Source organism: Dromiciops gliroides, chromosome 2 (genome assembly GCF_019393635.1).
Source record: "Dromiciops gliroides isolate mDroGli1 chromosome 2, mDroGli1.pri, whole genome shotgun sequence".
Lineage (NCBI taxonomy): Eukaryota > Metazoa > Chordata > Mammalia > Microbiotheria > Microbiotheriidae > Dromiciops > Dromiciops gliroides.
In genome coordinates this window covers 542,689,378-542,711,456 of record NC_057862.1, presented here as the reverse complement: position 1 = coordinate 542,711,456, position 22,079 = coordinate 542,689,378, and the positions used below count along the sequence as shown (strand labels likewise).

The 22,079-nt window shown below is 39.6% G+C and overlaps 1 protein-coding gene across 1 annotated transcript in view; it reads right to left on the bottom strand.

Moving 5' to 3' along the window:
* The window catches only part of LOC122739265 (protein FAM170A-like), a 28,267-nt gene extending 8,625 nt beyond the window's left edge, over positions 1–19,642 (bottom strand). Inside the window, exon 1 of the mRNA XM_043981070.1 lies at positions 19,526–19,642. Within this exon, the coding sequence (XP_043837005.1) occupies positions 19,526–19,642 (117 nt within the window). The remainder of the gene's footprint in view (positions 1–19,525) is intronic.
* Positions 19,643–22,079: the final 2,437 nt, after the last annotated feature.

The window sequence follows — 22,079 nt, the reverse complement described above, 5'->3', positions numbered from 1 at the left end:
ATTCAAACGAAAGTACAGTTCAAGGGACATTCATTATGTTTTCTTCCTATTCTTCCAAGTTTGCATAGTTTCATCTCATATGTCCCTATAATTTAAGAGTAAATTCATCTCCCTTCTTCCTTTCCATTTATATTCCCCTTTTCTTCTCATTTATTTATTTCTCCTCCCAAGACTATCAAAACAGAACAAAACAACCCCTAGGCCCTCTATCTGTGTATTTAGATTTCTTTCTGACCTTTGAAGACATTAGAATTCTGAGAGGATGTGGTTTTTTTCTGACTTTTAGAATATAAATAATTTATCATCATATAATTCATTAAGTACTTGCTTTTTTAATGTATTGTATTCTATTACCTTTTGTATTACTTTATGTATTTTATATATATATATATATATATACTTATATATATAAAGCCTTTTTTTTTTTTTTGGTGAGGCAATTGGGGTTAAGTGACTTGCCCAGGGTCACACAGCTAGTAAGTTGTCAAGTGTCTGAGGTCGGATTTGAACTCAGGTCCTCTGTCTCCAGGGCTGGTGCTCTATCCACTGCGCCACCTAGCTGCCCCTGTATTACCTTTTATGTTATTGTATTTACCTTTCTATGTTTCTCTGGATTCCTACATCTGCATTTCAAAGTTTCTACTCAGTTCTGACCTTTTTATCAGGAATGACTGAAAATCCTTAGGGGACTATATTTTCCCCTGTAGAATTATACTCAGCTTTGTGGGTTAGGAAATTCTTAATTGTAAGGTTTTTCTTGTTTGATCTTTATCATATACTACAGGCTCTCCTCTCCTTTGAAGATACTGCTGCCAAGTCTTGTGTGATCCTATCTCTGGCCAATTGGAACTTGAAACCTTTCTCTCTTTTTGGCTACTTACAGTATTTTTTCTTGGCAACTTTGGGTTTTGGTTATGATGTTCCTGGGTGTTTTCATTTTGAAGTTTCTTTCAGGGACTCATCATTGGCTTTTATTTTTAATTTGCTCTCTGATTTTCATAGATCTAGATAACTTTTTTTTTTTTTTGCGGGGCAGTGGGGGTTAAGTGACTTGCCCAGGGCCACACAGCTAGTAAGTGTCAAGTGTCTGAGGCCAGATTTGAACTCAGGTACTCCTGAATCCAGGGCCGGTGCTTTATCCATTGCGCCACCTAGCTGCCCCTGATAACTTTTTTAAAAAAAATAATTTCTCGAAATATAGTATCCAGACTGGGGGGGTTTGGTCATGCTCTTCAGATAGTCTGATTATTCTTAGATAATATTTCCTTGACCTGTTTTCAGGTTAGTTATTTTGTTTTCTTCAGTTTTTCAATGTTTTGATTTTGTTTTTAATATTTCTTGTCATAGCATATGATGCTACCTGCTTTCTATTAGCTGTTGACTTTTAATCAATTATATTAATGTATCCCAAATTGATTTTGTGTTTGGTTAATATAATACTATGATTATATGGTAAGATCAAAGGCAGTTTGTTATAATAATTAGAGAGATTCCCTTGGAGAGACCAAGATTTGGGTTCAAGTGCTAACTCTGACATAAAATGGTGATTGATTAACCTTTCTCAGAACTCTAGGCAATTCTCTAAGAGCCCATATTACAAAGAATTTCTAGTCTGAAGTTTGCATACCAGAAGTCCCCTATACAGATGCAATCACAGGTTGAGACAAGAAAAAAATGTGGTTTATTACATATGAATGAGATGTAAATCTGGAAGTTTATGGGGGAAAGAGTGTAAAGGGCAGAAAAGTTGACTGGTTGATTATTATATATTATGTAGCCTCTGTAAACTAACTGGATACTTGCTAATAATGATGCTGTATAAGCATATAGCCCTAACATAAAAGACTTCATATTAGAAATTGCTTTACATTGTCTTTTGAGCACAAAAGTATATACTTAGGATTGTTTTTGTAAAAGCTATAACTGCAAGATGTTTAATTGTCTAACACATTTGTTCACTCCAACCTGCTCCTAGGCCATGCTTGAGATGTACTGTTACCTACCTTCTTTACTTGCTAGTTTGCTAATTGTAACGATTGGAATGACGCCACCTGCTGGAGACTTACTGTAGAAGAGTTCTGCCCATGAAGCGAAGGTCTTTGAGGGCAAGACCAAGAGTCTTTGGCTCCTGACGCAGGCTAGTGGGAGGAGGAAGGAAGAGACTGGCGCTCAGTGTCATTCTCTTTCCTTTGGACTCTGGTGGAGAGCAGAGCTAGAAATGTGCTCTCCCTTTAATAGATAAGGAATCTAGGCCTTTCCTTCTCTCTTTACCAAATTCTTATTCTCCTTAATAAATGCCTAAAAGTCTAACTCTTGCTAAAGCTTATAATTTATTGGCGACCACTTATTAGATATTTTAGACAGTTTAGCTAGAATTTTAGCCCTTAACATAATTTTCTCATTGGAATTCTATTTGAAAGGGCAAGATGATTATTTCCCAACTGAAACTGCATAAGAAACCTTGAGCAATTGATCTTTTGGTTTTAGTCTGCTGAACCTTAACAATGCAGAGAAAGGAATAGTTAACCAGATATAATTAATGTTATGTGTGTCTGACTTATGAAATGTTTGAAAATTGTGGAATATTTTGTGTAGGGTAGCACCCTATGCAAAATTAGCCTAAGTGATTGCATGTATAAACCTTATTTGACCTTTGGGTACATGCTCAACCAGCCTGCAGGAAATAGCAATCTGAAAATATCCTTGTGCATGCATACTGAGACAGGGGAAAAGCTGAGGTGGCATAAAACCCATTTCCTCACAATACATGTACCAATCAGAATTTTTTTGCCCTTATATAAAAGTTATTTACTCCTGTCTATAAAAGTTGTGTATGGTTTGTAATCAGGGACTGGACTAAACACTTTTCTTTTAGGAGAATTACTATATGAGGGGGCTTGTCCAGACAATGCTCTGAACATGAAGGCATTCTAAGAGGCATTTGGAGAATGATCAGATTGACTTATATGGAGGCTCCCTGCATCCTCCTAGCAAAATCTGAGATATTTGTGGGTTTCAGCAAAACTGGGAGGTATAGAGGGAGAAGGGGCAGTCCTTCTGGGAACCACCTGAACACAGGAGCAGGATGTTCTTGTTTATCATAGGTTGGGAAGAGGGAATCTGCAAACTTCAAGACTGGTTTCAGCCAGTTCTAGTCAGCTCTGTGGTGGGCTTGCTCAGCAGGCACAGTGAAAGTAGGGCAGAAGCAGAGGATCACTGGTATGTCAAGGCTGGGCAAGGGTCAGATCACCTACTGCTTGGTCCATTTTGTCTTTAGGCATTGCATTCTCCTCTTTCTCCAATTCTATGGGATGGTACAGTAATTCAAGGAAGACATATATTCACAGTTTCTAGTGGAGTAAATGTTTGTATTGTCTAAATAGATAGTATAAACTAATATTTGCATGTGATTAATAAAGTTTGATTTCCAGCACTGAGAAGCATAAGTCTAATTAGTGTTTCTGTTGCCCTAGTTATCTAAGTAATAGTAAATCAGTCTTGTGCTGTGAATTGGCTGTTATACACTAGAATCTATGGTGATAGGAACACAATGGTGGAGAGTAGCAGAAGGGTCCCTGAGGTACGTCAAGCTTATAAAAGGTTGCAAGACAGGGAAACCTCTTGCTTATTTCCTTTTTCCAAAACTTCCCAGGTCCCTCTATCCTTGTGTAAAATATCCTCTTGAAATCACTCCTACTGGCGATATATGTCAACTTATGACAAACTGTGCCCTATTTATGAAGTCAGAAATGGGGATTAGAGACTTGCTGACACCCCCTTTATGACATGGGAGCTAAGAGTCAGGATTTCATTACCTGTAACCAACCATGACAACAACAGAAAAATGAGCTAGCCTATTTTGGAGGTGAGCAACAGTCATTTCCTATCTATTATGTAACAGGAGTGACAGAAAACTTGGTAGAACTGAGTTAACTAAGTTCAAGGGCTTTCTCCCCATAAAAACCATCACTGGACTACCTTCCTTCTGATGCTGTAACCTGAGGATCACTTCAACCAAAGTGTCAGGAACTAACTTCTCTGGGGGACAGAGCTTCTTCTAATGATACTCACTTTTCTATGAATGTAACCTGGTAATGTCCTTTGCCCTAAATCTCTCTTCCATCATTATCTGTATTTTCCTATTCTTGCTGTGAGGGTTTCATTTTAGGCCTTAACTTTTCCTTTATGTAACTTAAACACACTAAAAGAAAGGGCTATTTGTTACACATTACTTATCTGTTCAGTTCTTTTAGAAAAACTCCCAAGCCTTTAATGATAATCCTCAAATTTACACAATTTTCTCTTTTTTGTTCCCAACCTTGCTTCATGTTTGTTGTCCTAATCTTTTGGGCATTATGGTCTTTTTCTAGAATATACCACCCTAATCCCTTTGAACCCAGTGATTATGCTTATTTACACACAGGGAACCCCCCTTTTTTTTTTGAGTGGGGCAATGAGGGTTAAGTGACTTGCCCAGGTCACACAGCTAGTAAGTGTCAAGTGTCTGAGGCTGGATTTGAACTCAGGTCCTCCTGAATTGAGGGCCGGTGCTAAAGGAGGAGATTAATGCTCCATATATACAATTTTGAATCTCACAATCCACTGTGCCACCTAATTGCCCCCCCAATTATTTTTTATAAATAATCTTTACTTTTTGCAATATAGAGTTTTCACTTTATGTAAATTTGCATTATGCAAATTCAACTTTATGTAAAGAATTCTGAGAGAAATCCACAGGTTGGGAACAGTTAGCAAAAGGATTTCATCATTTGAGTGAATTTTTCTTGTATTGAAAAGATGGATCCAGATACTACAAGGTTTTTAAAAGTTCAAAGACTACCTGAGGTTAATATTGCTTGCTATCATCAAATCTATGAGAAAGAGAGCCACTACTCAAACATCTCTTGATAGCTTCATAAAAAAAGTTGGACAGTCAACCACCAGTAATAAAGGTTAGGTGTGGTAGGAAGAGGGTGTGGAAATATTTTAATTTACTGGCCTAATTTGGGGGGCCTAATCTGACTGGAGGACTAATGTGGGGACTTTTGACTGTCTGGCTATCTGACTGCTATTAATTTAATATGGGCTGCTTATAAAGTTTCCCCCACTGCTCTGCTCCCAAATTGATAAGCAAAAGATTAAGAAGCCTCTTAATTAAATAATCAAAGCAGAATTTATTTATGAAAATAAAGGTAAGAGTAAGGGTTAAGAAATGCAAAGTATACAACCTGTCTGCTTTTAATATAATAAGGGTCATTGCTGGTTGCTGCCTCTTGCCTTAGGGTATGCTCCAGCTTTCTCCAACTTTCTCCTTCACTCCAAGTTTCACTTTATCGACCCCCCTGAAAAGCCTCTTACTGTTTTGTTCTCCTTCCTTGCTCTTAGCTTTTTCTCCGTTTCCCCCTCAGCATCTCTAGCATCCCTTTCTCACTGACCTCTCAGCATCTCTAGTCTCCTCTTGCTTTCTCTATCCTCTGGTATCCTGTTTTCTCAATCTTCCGGCCTCCCTCACCTCTGTAAGTCCTCCGATGTCCCCCCCTCATTGTCTCACTAGCTCCCCTGTATATATGTTCCTTCTCTCTCCTCAAACCTTGGGCTTCCTGAGCCCCCATACACACCAAGATAGTCTGCCAGCCGCACTCACGCTGTGGCTGGGCGGGGGCTCAAGGGGCCCATGCCCCCTGCTGCATGCCTGGGATCTCCTGGGCAGCTCCCTTCAGGGCCTAGGGAGCTAGGGCTTTTTTTTTCCCCCCAGCCGTCTGACCTGGTGTCCTGAAAAGCCCATGGGGCTTTTTGGCTCAGCTGAAGTGGAGGGGGAGGGGCACCAGCCCCTCTTATACAGGAAAAACCCCTGAGGGCCTAAGGCTTTTTAATCTCAGCCCAAAGGCAGGGTCCCCAAATCACAATAAATTCCCACAAGGGGAAGGAGCAACAAATTGCACACCTGTGTTAACTTTACTGTACAGCATTGTGCATTCCTTTTCATTAACTTTACCTTTCATTTTATTATCATGGTATAGTATTTAATATGTCTGCATTATAGTAAATTCTATGACTTGTGTAAAGGTATTATTTTCTATATATTTTTGCTATATAGACTAAATGAAGTGGGTGGGTAGGGGCTGTTGCAGTGAGATCTATAGAAATGTGATATGTATAATGATTATACTAACTACTTAGATTTATTGGAGCCTCCCTACTTTCCAGGAGACCTTCACTTGATAGCTGAGGTTGCTGCTGAAGTGATCAGGTCTCCTAACATACTTGTAACCGCCAAACCAAACTAGGTGCCATGCTTCTGTTCCCAGCCACACTAACCTTGGTTAAGTGTCCCCCTGAACAATCATAAGGCTCAGTGATCCTAACAATTTGGAGACTGATCACCCAAGATACAAGAATGCCTGTATTGTGGTCCAGCTGTGGATCCGAAGATTGTTTTCATAAGACCCAAGTATTCCAGCTGTTTGTGGTTTTCATGCTTAAAATCCCTACCCCTGACATAAGCAAGTGAACCCCGCTTCTTAGGAAGGAGAAAAATGAGAACAAGACATTGGGGGAAGATATTGTCATTTGAGCGACTGACAATCCCACAATCAATGTCACAAGTCCTAGTAGCAGAAGGGGGACTCCTATTCAAATATGAGGAATATATGACCCTTTCAGTTCCTTCCTATCCCAAGCAGTCTCTGTTTTCTCTCTATATGAGAGACAACATTCTCACTGTCTGGATGGATGACTGTACTATGGGGAAGAGTGGACAAAGTGTCTAGTGGCCTGCTCAGGGATAATTTCTAGACTCCTTGTGGATAAATTCTTCAAATGGAAAGCTGGGTTGAAGAGTAGATTGTGAGGGAGATAGATGTCCTTCTTCTCCAGCCATTCCTGACATTTCCTTTAAAGAGATGGCTCATTAAGGGCAAAATCTGTTTTAAACAAAATGATGCTGACACACTTTTCACTCCACATCTCCATGACCATGGAAGAAAAGAAGACTCAAATGTAGTTTAAACATATCCCAAAGGAGTTTTATATACCTGGAGTCTTCTCATGGTTCTTCATTATCAAAAGGCTAAGAAGTGAACTAGGGAGTTCTTTTAGTGTAGTCATCTCATTAGAGTTTCCACACTAACCCCTTCTCTCTCCAGTGCCCTCATAATATCAGGGATAAGATAAGTCTATACCTGGGATAGGATAGGGTCAGGCCTATAGACATTACAAGAGAAAGAGCAGGCCCTGGGGAACAATCCCTAGGCTGCAGTCTGCATAGAATTTCAAGGGAGAAGTATCCCATAGAGCAGATAACATTATAAACCAGTGAGAGCTAGAAGATGGTTATTAGGCAGGAGCCCCTGCCACATGGGCAATTGAAGTGTAAGTTTTTTGGGTTTTGTTTCATGCATAATAGAAGGCTATGAACTGGTGATGTGGTCTCTTGCATCTCTGTCACTTATTAAAACAACAACAAAAACAACAACCCACTGTGGCAGATTGCTGGCATCTTAAACTGGGTAGAGCACTCCCAGTATTGTTTCCATAGAGAAAATGTGAGACAATGAAAGGACTTGGCAGTCCACTCAACTCAGCTGTCATCCTTGACCCTCACTCTGCATCCTTATGCGCTAAGTAAAGGTCTTCCTCTTACATGCTACAGCGGGAATAAGTATGTCACCTTAGGAAGAACAATTCCATTTAATTTCATATTCCATTTTATGACTAAGTAGTTATATAATTTCTCTAATTAGCTACTTGTATATAGCTAATATGTTAGCTACTTTTCTCTAATTAGCCACTTGTCTATGGGTTGGTAATGATGGGTATTCCCCAGATTTGGTAACCAAGTACTAATAATATGTGTCCACCCCTCCCAAATCGAATAATTAATTGATAAACATTTGCCAATGACAGTAGGTAACCAAAGCTTTGACTGATTGTTTCTTTTCATCATAAGCTTAGGCAACTAATCACTAATAAGAACTTAGATGTAATTTATAAACACCCTTAGCCATAACTATAAAAAACCAGTATGTGTTGGGGGGCAGCTAGGTGGCATAGTGGATAAAGCATCGGCCTTGAATTCAGGAGTACCTGAGTTCAAATCTGGCCTCAGACACTTACTAGCTGTGTGACCCTGGGCAAGTCACTTAACCCTCATTGCCCTGGGGGGGAAAACAAAAAACAAAAAACAAACAAAAAAACCAGTGTGGGGGGGGAGCAGCCATCATGACTAGGTCATGACTAGGACAAATTCCTTCCATCCCCAAACTTGGAAATATGAGCATCCCATTTCTCTTGAGAGCACTGCTGATTGACAGAGACTAGCCAGGACACCATCTTGGAGTAAGACACTCAAGTTCCAGCAGAGCAGAGAGGAAATTTGCCATGAGCACCAGTATAAGACAGGCTTACTGGGACCTTAAGGAAACCAATTTGTGGTTTCTTCCTTGAGGGGCTATGCTTTTATTGTCAAATAGAGAATTGCACCCTCCAGATTAGTAAAGGTTTTTTTTGTTTGTTTTTTTGGGTTTTTTTGCAAGGTAATGAGGGGTTAAGTGACTTGCCCAGGGTCACATAGCTAGTAAGTGTCAAGTGTCTGAGGCCGGATTTGAACTCAGGTACTCCTGAATCCAGAGCTGGTGCTTTTATCCACTGCACCACCTAGCTGCCCCCAGATTAGTAAAGTTTGATTGCATTGATATGTGTAAATCTGAATTAGTGTTTCCATAGTACTAGTCAGCTAACAGTAAACCAGTTGGGCACATGCCCTGTGTTATAGACATGTATGTTAAGTTATTTACATCTTCCCAAACCTGAAATTAGGATGGCTACGAGCTATTAATAGCCTAAAAGAACTGGAAAGAGGAGAAATTCTCCGATGCTAAGTGCAGTGAGGAAAGTACTAAGAGCACCTTCATTTGCTGGAACATACTGACTGTGGTGAAGTGGCCAGTGCTTCTTATCTGGGGAAAGAGAAGGGGCAGAAGGTGAGAAGAATGACAGGAGGCAGGGTTTCCTTCTAAAATGCAGCAAGCTTCTTCATTCCCCTGCCTGGTAATTCTCTTACAGTAAAACAAAGCATGAGCTCCTGAGAACATTTTTGAATAACAAAACCATCCATCAAGTTATAAGTGACAGTTACAGCATATTCCCAGGAACTGTTGCAGGATAGTGAGACCACCTGGCTTTTTGTTTATACCTTAAGGCCCATGAGGACTTTTCCTCACAATTTTGTTATGCTGTCTTCCTTACTCCCTGTCCTTGATTATCAGAAAGAACATTTTGACCGTTCCTCTTAGCTCAAAGGTTTTGGCATAACTCCGGGGAGGGGAACTTCAGAAAAGACCTCTGGCCCTCTGAGTTCTCTACACTGTGGTACTCTGGTCCAGTGTCTTGACCTCAGTTTCCCAATATCATTCCAATAGAGCTTGCAGCCCTGAACTACACTGGTTGTGTCTTTCCTCACTTGCATGCCCCGCACTAATGAATTCATGGGTTCAGACCATAAAGAAAGAAAACTACTGAAGCTATAGTATGTTCAAGGGCAACACGAGGATTTGGAAAAGCAGCCTGACAAAGGTAATGGCAGGACTTTGTTGCAGACCCTATTGCTTTCCTCCTTTAAAATAGGACTAGTCGGGGCAGCTAGGTGGCGCAGTGGATAGAGCACCGGCCCTGGATTCAGGAGTACCTGAGTTCAAATCCAGCCTCAGACACTTAACACTTACTAGCTGTGTGACCCTGGGCAAGTCACTTAACCCCCATTGCCTCACTAAAAAAATTAAAAAATAAAATAGGGCTAGTCCTCACCTCACTGACTATCATATAAAGACACATTTCATGAATTAACAGTTCTACACCAAATTTTACCTAGGATTTAAAAACCAGTATTTGATAAATACTAGTCCCAGCAAACCTATGCAATGTCAGTCTGTAAATTCTCAGCACAAAACTGGGCAGAACATAATCACTGGAACTGTCGAAAGTGTCTTGTCTTTTCTCCTCCCTACCCCTTGTTTTTTTTTACAATGAAATCTTGGCCCTTCAAGATTCCCAATGTTTTTATAATATTCTTTTATGCTGCTATGTAAATTGGGTATGTAGAAGAGACACAAAGATTTTACAAGGCTCAACTGAAATAGAAACTTATGCTAGAAAAAAAATGTTAACTCCCCCCGCCCCCAAAACCTCTGCCCCTGTGGTAGCAATAAAATGGTGGAGGTTAGGAGGAGAGAGGGGTGCCTGAGTTACTCAAACCTCTCTAGTGCCAAAATATTGTGAAACATTTTCTGCATACTTCCCCTTTTCTAAGCCATTTTCTAGTCCTTTATATTCTTGTGAAAGCAACTTTATAGAATATATTATATTTGAAATCACTGAAACAGTAATATGTGTCAACCTATGAGAAACGGCAGCATTTACGAAGTCCGAGATGGAGATTGATATTCCATAATTAAGGCTTTCCATTTTATGCTTGACTGACCTGTTTGCTTCTTTTTTTCCCAGGGAAATGAGGGTTAAGTGACTTGCCTAGGGTCACACAGCTAGTAAGTGTCAAGTGTCTCAGACCGGATTTGAACTCAGGTCCTCCTGTATCCAGGGCCAGTGCTTTTATCCACTGCGCCACCTAGCTGCCCCTGTTTGCTTCTTTTTTAAAAAAATGTAAAGGACTGACCCTCTGAGGAAGTGACTTGTTAGGATAGTTCACTTGTCTGGGGTAGAAGTTGGTTCCTGAGAAAAGCACTTGCTGAGTTGCCTAACTTGATGGTTCACTTTTTGGGAGGGATTAATCTGCTCAGAGTTCTAAGGAAGCAATTTTAAACTTAAGTCTTAAAGTCTGAGAAAGCATGTGCTCATCTGACTGTAACAAATTGCAGACTAGTAGAACAAATGGAGAACACAATATTCCTTAATGATTTGCATAGGAAAGATTGAAAAAACTTTTAGACTATTAACTGTGGAAATATGGATACTAGAACTGTTCCATAATTAATTTACTTGACCATAAATAGAAGATTTAGTTAATAATCATAAGCTAAAGTGAACTCATTTCCAGAAAGGACACAGAGTGTGCAAGATGAAAGGACAGATTTCAGATTTTATAGCATTAAAGAGGGATGGTACTTCTTGGTACCATCACTCATTGTGGGCTGATTGGTAGGCCAATGAGAAACTGGAATATTCTCTACTGCTATCTCCTGCTGAAAGGGTGTAGGGGGAAATGAAAAGAATTATACTATGTTCTCTTTTATGACTTGTAGCTGAGAATAAGAAGGGAATATACTCTATTATCTATTGTGATTTTCCACTTTTAAAAGACAGAAGATACTTCTCTGTATTTTGACCTATTGTTGCTGAGAAGAAAAGGCTACCTTTTCCTAAAAGATCATAACACCAATTCAGCAAAGGGCATTGGCTAAGCTTGAAGCTGAAAGTTACAAATATTACAGTTGCTGTTGAGGAGTAAGTCAGCTGGCAATAGACTAGAAGCAGAGAATCAGGAAAAGTCAATTAGCAGATCAATTAGTTTGGGATGTTATCTCTGGTGATACATATATATATATATATATATATATATATATATATATATATATATATATATATTAGTGAGGCAATTAGGGTTAAGTGCCCAGGGTCACACAGCTAGTAAGTGTTAAGTGTCTGAGGCTGGATTTGAACTCAGGTACTCCTGACTCCAGGGCTGGTGCTCTATCCATTGCACCACCTAGCTGCCCCTCTAGTGATATATTATCAATTTAATTTATCAGTGAAAGCATCTGTTCAACATAGAAGCTATATTCATCAAAGAACTTTTATGGACAGTTCCTAAGAAAATAAGAGGCGATGAAATTTATAGTTCCTGTGTTGTGAATTGTGAGTTTTCCTGAACACTTGGGTTGTTCTTGATCATGTGTTTCCCTGCAGGATTTCTGTAAGTTTCTGATGACTCTTTTCTCACAGATATTGAGTATATTGGTGGGAAAGTGTGACCCATATTTATGTGTACACTGGTATGTCTTATAATTACTGCATCTGCCTTATATCAATACCTTTTAAATTATTATTACAGCTTTTACTTTTAAGAGTTTTTTAATGTAAAACATTACCACATTAGTTGCTTTGTATAAGAGAACTCAAATAAAAGAAAAAAATGAAAGAAGGAAAGTGAAAAAATAGCATGCTTCAGTCTGTGTTCAATCAATATCAGTTGTTTCTTTGGAGATGGATTGTATATTTCATCAGTAGTTCTTTGGGATTGTGTTGGATTGTATTACTGAGAATAGTTAAGTCATTCAGAGTTGTTCATCAAACAATATTGCTGTCACTGTGCATAATGTTCTCCTGGTTCTACTCACTTCACTATACATCAGTTCATACAAGTCTTTCCAGGCTTTTCTGAAATCGTCCTGCTTGTCATAGCACAATAAAATTCCATTACAATCATATACTACAACTTGTTTAGCCATTCCCCAATTGATGGACATTCCTTTGATTTCCAATTCTTAGCCACCACAAAAAGAGCTGCTATAAATATTTTTGTACAAATAGTTCCTTTTTTCTTTTTTGGGATGTCTTTGGGATATAAACATAGCAGTGGTATTGCTGGATCAAAGGGTATGTACAGGTTTATAGCCTTTGGGGCATAGTTCTAAAATGCCTTACAGAATGGTTGGATCAGTTCACAACTCTACCAACAGTTGATTAGCATCCTAGTTTTCCGACATCCCCTCCAACATGAAATATTTCCATTTTTCCTTATATTTACCACAATGGTAGGTGTGGAGTGGTACCTCAGAGCTGTTTTAATTTGCATTTCTCTGATCAATGGTGAGCATTTTTTCATATGACTAGAGATAGTTTTAATTTATTTGTCTGAAAACTGCCTGTTCATATCCTTTAACCATTTATCAATTGGGGAATGACTTGTATTTTTATAAGTTTGACTCAGTTCTCTACATATTTGAAAAATGAGGCCTTTATCAGTGATACTCATTGCAAAAATTCTTTCCCAATTTTCTGCTTTACTTATATTTTGGTTATGTTGGTTTTGTTTGTGCAAAGGCTTTTTAATTTTACATAATCTACTTTATATAATTTATATAAATTATCTATTTTTAGATTTTGTAATGTTCTCTACATCTTCTGTGGTTCTAAATTCTTCCCCGTCCATAAATCTGACAGATAAACTATTCCATGCTCTCTTAATTTGCTTATTATATCATCCTTTATGTGTAAATCATGTACCCATTTTGACCTTATCTTAGTATATGGTGTGAGATGTTGGTCTATACCTAGTTTCTGCCATACCTTTAAGGTTTAATAAAAGAGTTTGTCTCTAGCTTCATGGTAGTAGTCCTTTTCTGGAAACCCAAACCTGCCATAATAATAATATGACCTAAAATTTCTGAAACCAAACTTTCACCAGGATCAAAATTGTATCCAAAGAAACTAGTCCAGAAAACCCAATCAAAGAAATTCTGCATATAATTTATATAACATATTGAAAAAATGCAATACATATCACTGAGTGATATTTTCACAGAAAATTCTTCTGGTCCTTAAAGAAGACTCACAACTACTCTTCAATGCTTCGATGTAGCTATCTGACTCTCTATATAAAGAAGACACAAATATTTGCAAGGCTAGACTGAAATGAAAAGAGCCATGATAGAGCAAAGACTTTAAGATTCATTTTTTTTTATTATAGACTTTTCTTTTTTTTTTTTGTGGGGCAATTGGGGTTAAGTGACTTGCCCAGGGTCACAAAGCTAGTAAGTGTCAAGTGTCTGAGGTCGAATTTGAACTCAGGTCCTCCTGAATCCAGGGCCGGTGCTCTATCCACTGCATCACCTAGCTGCCCCTGAGCAAAGACTTTAAAAGACATCTTTACTACAAGAATCCATGGAGTTTTGAAAGAAAGGATAGAATGGTTAAGAGGAAAAGGACCCAGAATAGCCCATTTCCTACTGACTTTTTAGACACTAGGACTCTTATGTGTGCATGATAAGTCATTTTCTTTTTGAAATAATCCTCATAAGCAATGTGTGTCAACCTTTGAAATTGTATCTTGCCTTTGAACTGAGAAATGTGTATTGGATGGATATTGGTCTTTTCCCCAAGATTTCTCATATATACAGTATGAGGAGTTTCTGACAGCTTGGTTGAACTCAGTGAACCAAACCCAGGAAGAGCTCTTCTAAAAGATAGTCAATGAACCCCCTTACAATTGCTATTATGGTTTGAAGACCCCTGGACCCAAAGCCCTGTGAGTCAAACCCTTTGGTGACTGAGGTTCCAATGGTATCCATCCCTCTAGTGACTGAGACCTGATATTATCTTTTATATTGTGCCTGTGGTGCTTCACTTTAGGTTCACATAAAAAGGAAATCCTATTCTGTTACGTAGTATTGTCCCATTCAGTTCATTTTGAAAAACTCTTAGACGTTGAAGAAAGTAAGGCTGTCCCTTTAATGATTATCCTCCAATGTCCATAATCTTATTATTTTCCCTTCATATACTTATATATGCTTTTTTTCAAAGACACTTGGACATATAAACCTTCTCCGTCTAAAAGATACAGTTCAGTCAATACTGTAGATGAAAGGTAGGTTTGACCAGCCTGCCAGTGTCTATATTTGCATGACCCAAGCTAAGAACGATTTTTACATTTTTAAATAAAGGGGTTTTTTTGGAACACAGCCACATTCATTTGTTTACATATTTCCTATGGCTGCTTTTAAACTGAGAGGGCAGAATTAAGTAATTGGAATAGAAACCATTTGTTGGCTCTGAGGTTCACTACAAATCACAGTGACACAGTTACGACTATTTTAAGTATTTTAAGCGCCATGCATATCATGGTACCATTTTATTTTTTATTATGAGTGCATACCCATCATGTGAAAACAAGAAAAAAAAGATAAGTTTTATTGAAAAATTTTTTAACTCAGAGCTGAGATTCAATTTTTTTTTCTAAATGAAAACTAACCTCAGACTCTTATTAAACACTGAATGTCTTTGGAAATTAGCTTTTGTTGCAGAGTTGATGATGACTTTTAATGAATTCACCCTAAAATTAGAAGGCAAAACAATGCCTGCATGTAAAGCTTATACTGCAGTAAAGTATATTAATATAATTTCAGACAACTGACCTTTAAATCACAAAAAAATCAAGCTACGTTGTACACTTTCTGTGCTGCCGAAAGCTAAAATAAGATTGAGGTCTCCTTTCCCATACACATCTGTAGCAGATATATTTTCTGAGCTCAAACTAGTACCAACAGCATTTTTCAGACTTTGATATAAATGCAAAAGAAATTTCTGTATTTCAAAATCCATGTAACAGTGTAATTGAGGAGTTTCACCTAATCTTCACTTGGAAGTCATTAATCTGCAAGGTATGGACATGTTGAAATGCAAATATCAAGAGAAGAATCTAATAGAATTCTCTGACAAATATGCAATATAAATTAAACCATTTGTTTGTGGACTGATATCAGTATTTGGCAATACCTGTGTGAAAATAAAATTTCAAAGATGAAATATTTGAAGTCTTATTACAGATCAGCATTATAAGATGAACTGATTTTGATGTTAGGGAAAGTTAGCTATAAACAACAATTAAGCAAAATATTATACAAAAAAATCCATTCTCATTTGTACACTTGCATTACAAAAATTTTGCTCAATCATCATCATTATTATATTTTGAATTTCATCAATAAAACATCATGGAAATTTGCTTTTGTGAAATTTTTTTTCTCTCTTATACAAGTCCCTGAAGAATAGCCTCAATTTTGCCTCTTAGCCTACAAAGCCTAGAATATTTGCTATATAATCTTATCAGAAGTTTGCTTAATACCTCCTGTAGACACTTATTGAAGCCATCATCTGAGTCTTTTGGTTCATCATTTTTTCTCTATCAGCTGAACAACAATTACAGCAACAAACTTAACAGCATGGTACCCCTGCTGTGTTTGAATGAGACCTCCAATGCTGATTCTCATCCAAGAGAGAGTGACTATGTCTCCTTCAGGTAGATTTAAAGATACAGGTAGTTCTGACTACATAGCCAATAGAAAGAGGCTGCTCCCATCCTCAAGTTACACCAATATCTCTAAGAAATAGGTTCCTTGGTATCTCTTACAGAAATATCTCCATCTCAGGTCATCTGCGCATGCACCAAAGCCCCTTTGCCTATCTTTGCAATGGCCACCACCCCCATACTGTGATAGATAATTAATAGAACCCCTATTTTATTCTAATCAGTATTAGTCCATTTCATATGATTCCATAATGGTAATGATTATAAATTATATACATTAGATCTCAGAGCTGTGAACTGCAGATTGTAAATTCACTTGCTTAATCATAGGAAGCTAACTAGAGGACCTCTACTCTTGTTTTTCCTGGTTATGGTGACTGAGCCCAGTGTGGTAGAGGTGACTCAATGACATGGAAAGTCCCCCAGCTATTTTTGTTGTCCCTCAGTCCCTCCTTATCCCTTTATTGCTTAACATGGGGAGATGACCATGAGCATTTGAAAAATAAGTAATCCTGTTTGCCAACCTTTGGCCTACCTTTCTACCAGTCCATTGGTTCATGTAGATGTTTATCAGCCCACGCCATGGCTCTGCTCATCAGTTTAGCAGGACCTCCTGAAAGTTCAAGTCTGTCAAGTCTGCTCACTAGCCCATCTGCCAACCAATGAGATTCTGTATTCTTAGTTCACTTCATTTGTATTGTCTGGGTATCAAGCACTATAAAACTAAGGCCCGGGAGGAAGGGAGCATCTCAGATCATGAGGTAGATCTGAGGTCCACTTCATTAGAGGGAACCATGGACCCTTTAATAAAGTGCCATTGGCTCAGAGCTCTGCCTCAGTTTCTTTATTGTAGGTTGGACAATTTTAGACCCCACAACACCTGGAATATACTACATCCTTATTTGTTTCACAGAATCGCTCTCTTCCTTTAAGATTCAGCTGAAACACCACCAACATAAACCTTTCCCATATCTTTCCAAATACAAATGCCCTCTCATCCAAACTACCAGGTATTTATTCTCTTTACATTTATCCAGTCTACTGTTGATAGAATGTAAGGATCTTCAGATCAAGGAATATTTCATTGTCTGCTTGAAGGATGAAGCTTAACACACTGTTCGTTCTATTTCAGAGGCTTTGAGAGAACACAAGTTTCTAATCTAGATTTTGCTCAGTAGGAAGGCCAGGATAAAGAGGCAGGAGGGAAGGCTTCCGCCACATCCCAATGATTTAAAAATAGGAGTTGTATCTACTGAGTGCATTTTTCCAATAATCATATATGATTCATTCACAAAACAATATATAGATAGCAATCCTACCTCATTACAGCAATACACTGAAATACTTTTTTTAAAGCGAGAGGGGCAGCTAGGTGGCACAGTGGATAAAGCACCAGCCCTGGATTCAGGAGTACCTGAGTTCAAATCCAGCCTCAGACATTTAACACTTACTAGCTGTGTGACCTTGGGCAAGTCACTTAACCCCAATTGACTCACTAAAATAAAAAAATTAATAAATAAAATTAAAAGCAAGATGTATTTTTCCTCCTTAGTAAGTATATTTTCCCTCTTTCCATTTCGGCAGTGTCGTTCAATGCTTAAGTTTTAACTCAGCTATACCATTGTGCTGTAAGAAATTATATTGAAATAAATGTGTCACATAGCAACAAATAATCTTTTTTTCAGGAGGGTCTCTGTCTTACACTCACTGTCACAAAGCAGTTGAGGCCTCTATAAAAAGAGCTGCAAACGCCAAATCCAGGTGGAAAAGAACATCCTGGAAGAGAATAACAAGGTCTCCAGCGAGGATGTCATAAGGCCTCAGAGGTGATTCACTTTTAAGGGGTGATACCTTTTATGAAAGGTGAAGTTGATACATTGTTCATTCCATTTCTCAGGGACCATAAGAGCAGACGACTTTCTAGTCAAGTCTGGCTCAGTGGTAAGGCCAGGCAGGATAAAGAGCCATGAGGGAGGAACAGTTCTGTGTCCTGAGTGATGACATTTCTTGTTTTTATTTTTCTGCTTAGTATTCCAATGTCTTCTCACTAATAATGAAGTTCAACGACTCAGGTCTAGCTATCATACTGTGAAAAATTATTATTTGTAACCAGTATCTTGGATATTTAGCATTTTCCCATTACTTCACAGTCCTAACTTCCCCCATTCCAAAGTCCTTCTTGATAAGATTGAATCAACTCTCCTTAATCTTGGTCAGGTCTATCCAACCAGCTAGGAATTTGGTCTGGGGTGGAGAAGCCCGTTGTGTTCTGCAATGGAGACAGATTCTTGTGTGTGTGTGTGTGTGTGTGTGTGTGTGTGTGTGTAGATAGAAAGGCCTCTCTTCCGAGGGGGGGACGTCATTCAGCCTGCCTATTGAAAAGGATATGCACTCCCCAGTCAGGGGAGTGAAGTGTCAGCCATGATCTTAAAGAGTATGCTCTTTGATTGGGGTCACCCACTTCTTCACCAAGCTTCTTACCACGAGGCTATAATGAAAGTCCCACTTATTTTTCTCAAGTACTGTGCTTCGATCTAGCCAGTGTAACGATTGGAATGACACCACCTGCTGGAGACTTACTGTAGGAAAGCTCCAACATGAGGAGAGGGCCTCTGAGGGCAGGACCATGCGTCTTTTCTTTGGCATCAGGAAGTGACATTTTCTGGTGGGAGGAAGAAGGGGGAGGCTGGCACGCTGGCTCACTCTCTTTCCTGTGGACTCTGGTGGAGAGCGGAGCTAGGAATGCTCTCTCCCTTTAATCGATAGATGAATCCAGGCCTTTCTCTCTTCACCAAATTCTTATTCTCCTTAATAAATGCTTAAAAGTCTAAGTCTTGCTAAAGCTTATAATTTATTGGCGACCACTCATTGGATATTTTAGAGAGACTAGCTAGAATTTTAGCCCTTACACCAGCCTTACTTTCCCTGCTAATTCTACCCCTTTTCAGGATGTGGTGACCTCCTTTTCTCCGCCACTAAAGAGTCATGTGTTTCTAACTCCATTTTTCTTCTGCTCTCCCCTGCTCAGAAGGGACACAAAGCCTCTAGGGAAAAGTTGCTGTTTGCCTGCATCACTGCTAAATTTTGGGGCCATTTGAGATCTGCAGCAGGTCTTCACTTAGATCTGGATTGCCTAGCCCAAATCTCAAGTTTCCACAACCCACCACTAAGTGCCAGAGGCTTGACTTCTTAGGACTTGTGAACTATTTCATATTGTGTGTGTCCCCTCCTCCCTCATTGCCCAACCTTTCTATGACCTTTTGAAAGACTGCGTCTCTGAACCCCTCCTGTGGAGAGAGGAGTACACCACTACCTTCCAAACACTTAAAATGCCCTTATGAGTCCTCCTGTTCTAGAACACCCCAATTACTCCTTCCTAATTCACCTACTTTTAGTTCAAAAATGGGGAAAAGGAATGGTGAAAGCTTCTCACCCCTGGGCTATTATAGTAATACCCTGGGTCCTGTAGGGCCTCTCCTTTCTTACCTCCCGACAGCTGCTGTGACATCCAAACACCTCTCCCATACTGAGGACACAGTGCTTGAGTCTCCTTTGCTGATATGTGTACCACATGCTGTTGAAATCCTGCTTAATTCTCACCATTCCCAATGCTTTTCTGTGAGCTGCCTCACCAGGCTAGAAATTTCCCTGATGTCAAGACTATATGTGACTATCTGTAGATGTGAACATCCTTCATCCAGACTCCTTTTTTGCCATGACCTGAAAATGATCTTGACCACCCAAATAATTATGACTGCATTAAAGTATTAAACTCTGTTTTGTCTCTCAGAGAAGATCTCAAGGAAACCCCCCTAGAGAATCTAGACTTTTCTTGGTTTATGGACAGCTCTTGTCTAAGAAATGAATCTGGAGATGTGGTGGCTGGGGACACTACAGCCACCACAAAAACATGGTGGAGGATGGTCCTCTTCCTTTTGTCACCTCAGCACAGAAGGCCAAGTTGAAGGCAGTCACCAGATGCAAGCTGCCTAAGGGTAAGAGAGTAAACATTTTTACTGACAACAGACTCACCTTTGGGGTTGCTCATGATCTCAGGATGCTCTGGAAACAAAGACAAAGGTCTTCTTCTGGTACCCCAATTAAGAATGTAGAATCCAATGTAGGTCCAATTAAGAATGTAGAACAGGTATGTAGATTATTTGACTCTTTTTTACTGCCTGCTAGTGTGGCAGTCATTAAAATCCCAGGATACTTCAAAAAGGACTCTCTCCTTGCCATGGGACATGCCATTGCTTACTACCATGCCAAACTGGCTGTCTTGAACCCCCTTATACTTGTATACCCCCTATTGGCCCCTCCTGAGGTGTTACCCTCTGCTCTTGTGTTGGTCCCAGATGAAATCTCTTTGACCCAAGGGACAATGACCAAACCAGTACTGGAGAGGCTAGGGAGGGAGGGATGTGTTTAGGACAAGGCTTCTGGTCTATGGTGTGGCCTGAATGGCTGTTTATTCTTGCCTGACTCTTTGAACCAACCTATGATGGAACACCTACACTCTTTGAGCCTTTGGGGTCCTGAGAAATTGCTTGTGCTGGCATGGTAGAACTGGTGAGGAAAATTCAGGAGAGCTGCATATGAGGTTTACCTGGAGTGTGAGATTTGTCCCAGGCATAATGTCAGTTGGTCCCTATAACCACTGCCCACTCCCCACCCCCTACCCCAGGGAGGTCCCTCTCCCTGAGGAGGCTTTCTAGGTATGGCAGATGGACTTCAGCTTCTGCCCTCCTCAGGAAACAAGTTCATCCGGGTCCTTACAACCTTGATGGTAAGGCCCCTACCACACACTTCTTACAAACCTGATTGCTGCCAAGCTAAAAGGCATTGATAGCTAGATTCATCTTTCTCACTTAAAATGAGCCCCTGCTTCTACCTGGACTGCTGAACGTCTTCACTACCTAAGATTTCATCTGACCAGTACTGAGAAGCAGATGATATCCAGAGTAGACTGCTCTCCCAAGATTTTAGACAAGGACTGAATCTTGCTCATTTATCGATTTTCTCTTATTCTATTCACCCTGCTCTTTTTTGCTTTCTTTTCTGAACCTACTCCAGCACATGACACCTTGGCAATTGTGAAGCCTGACAGTCACCTTAATACTCTGCTTCCTCTTGATGGTGCTCACAGTCCCCCTCACTGGTCTTGAGTTGCAGCCTCCTTCTTTCCCTTTCTCCTCCTGGATCCCTGTCTCTCTTGGTACCCCCTATCTAACCCCTATATCTCAGGTTTTCAAAATGTTGCATCCCTGACCAACTTTACCAACTATTCACTCTGCTTAAGGAGCAATGATTTGTCTAAAGATCCTATCCTAATAGCTGATCCTGTCCTCCTGGAAACTTGATACAGCATAAATGGCTCTTGGTGGTCATATGGAAAGTCATATGCCTGGGGAAACCAAGGAGACTGGGAAGTAGAGGACCAATCACTAGGCTCAGCTTTCCCTGGGGAACTTCAGGGAGTCCTCAAAGGAAGAGCCTCTGTTACCAATCAGCATTTTTCCTTTTGCATTTCTAATCCCCCTAGAGAACCCTGCCTCACTTTTGTCCAGTGGGGAAAGGAGTCTCTGACCCAGCCTCCACATAACTCTCCCAAAAGAAAAGTGCATTGCAGGTCATATTGGGTGAGATGCCCCACTCTAAATGCAATTACATCCTGATATTCCTTTCACAATTTTAATGCCTCTTGTGCCCCCGATCCTGCATTCTATGATGTGACCCAAAAAGAGATTTACCTGTGTCAAGGAAAAATTTATTATGGGGAACTAGTTCCTACTTGGTGCCCTCATAGGTCCTCCAGACTCCATGGTACTACAACAATTAAGTGCTCCAGGATCCTTGCCAGCCTTCAAGACCAAGACCATCATTCCCTGCCCACTTTTAATGGTTCTGCTTTCCCTCCTGATAGCATAGTCTGGCAGTGGTGGGTGACCTGGGTCCCCATCAGTGGGACCTCCTTTGCTCTCAACATTTTGTCTGGTGACTTTGTCGACTTAAATTTAACTTACAACTGCTCTTTCAACAT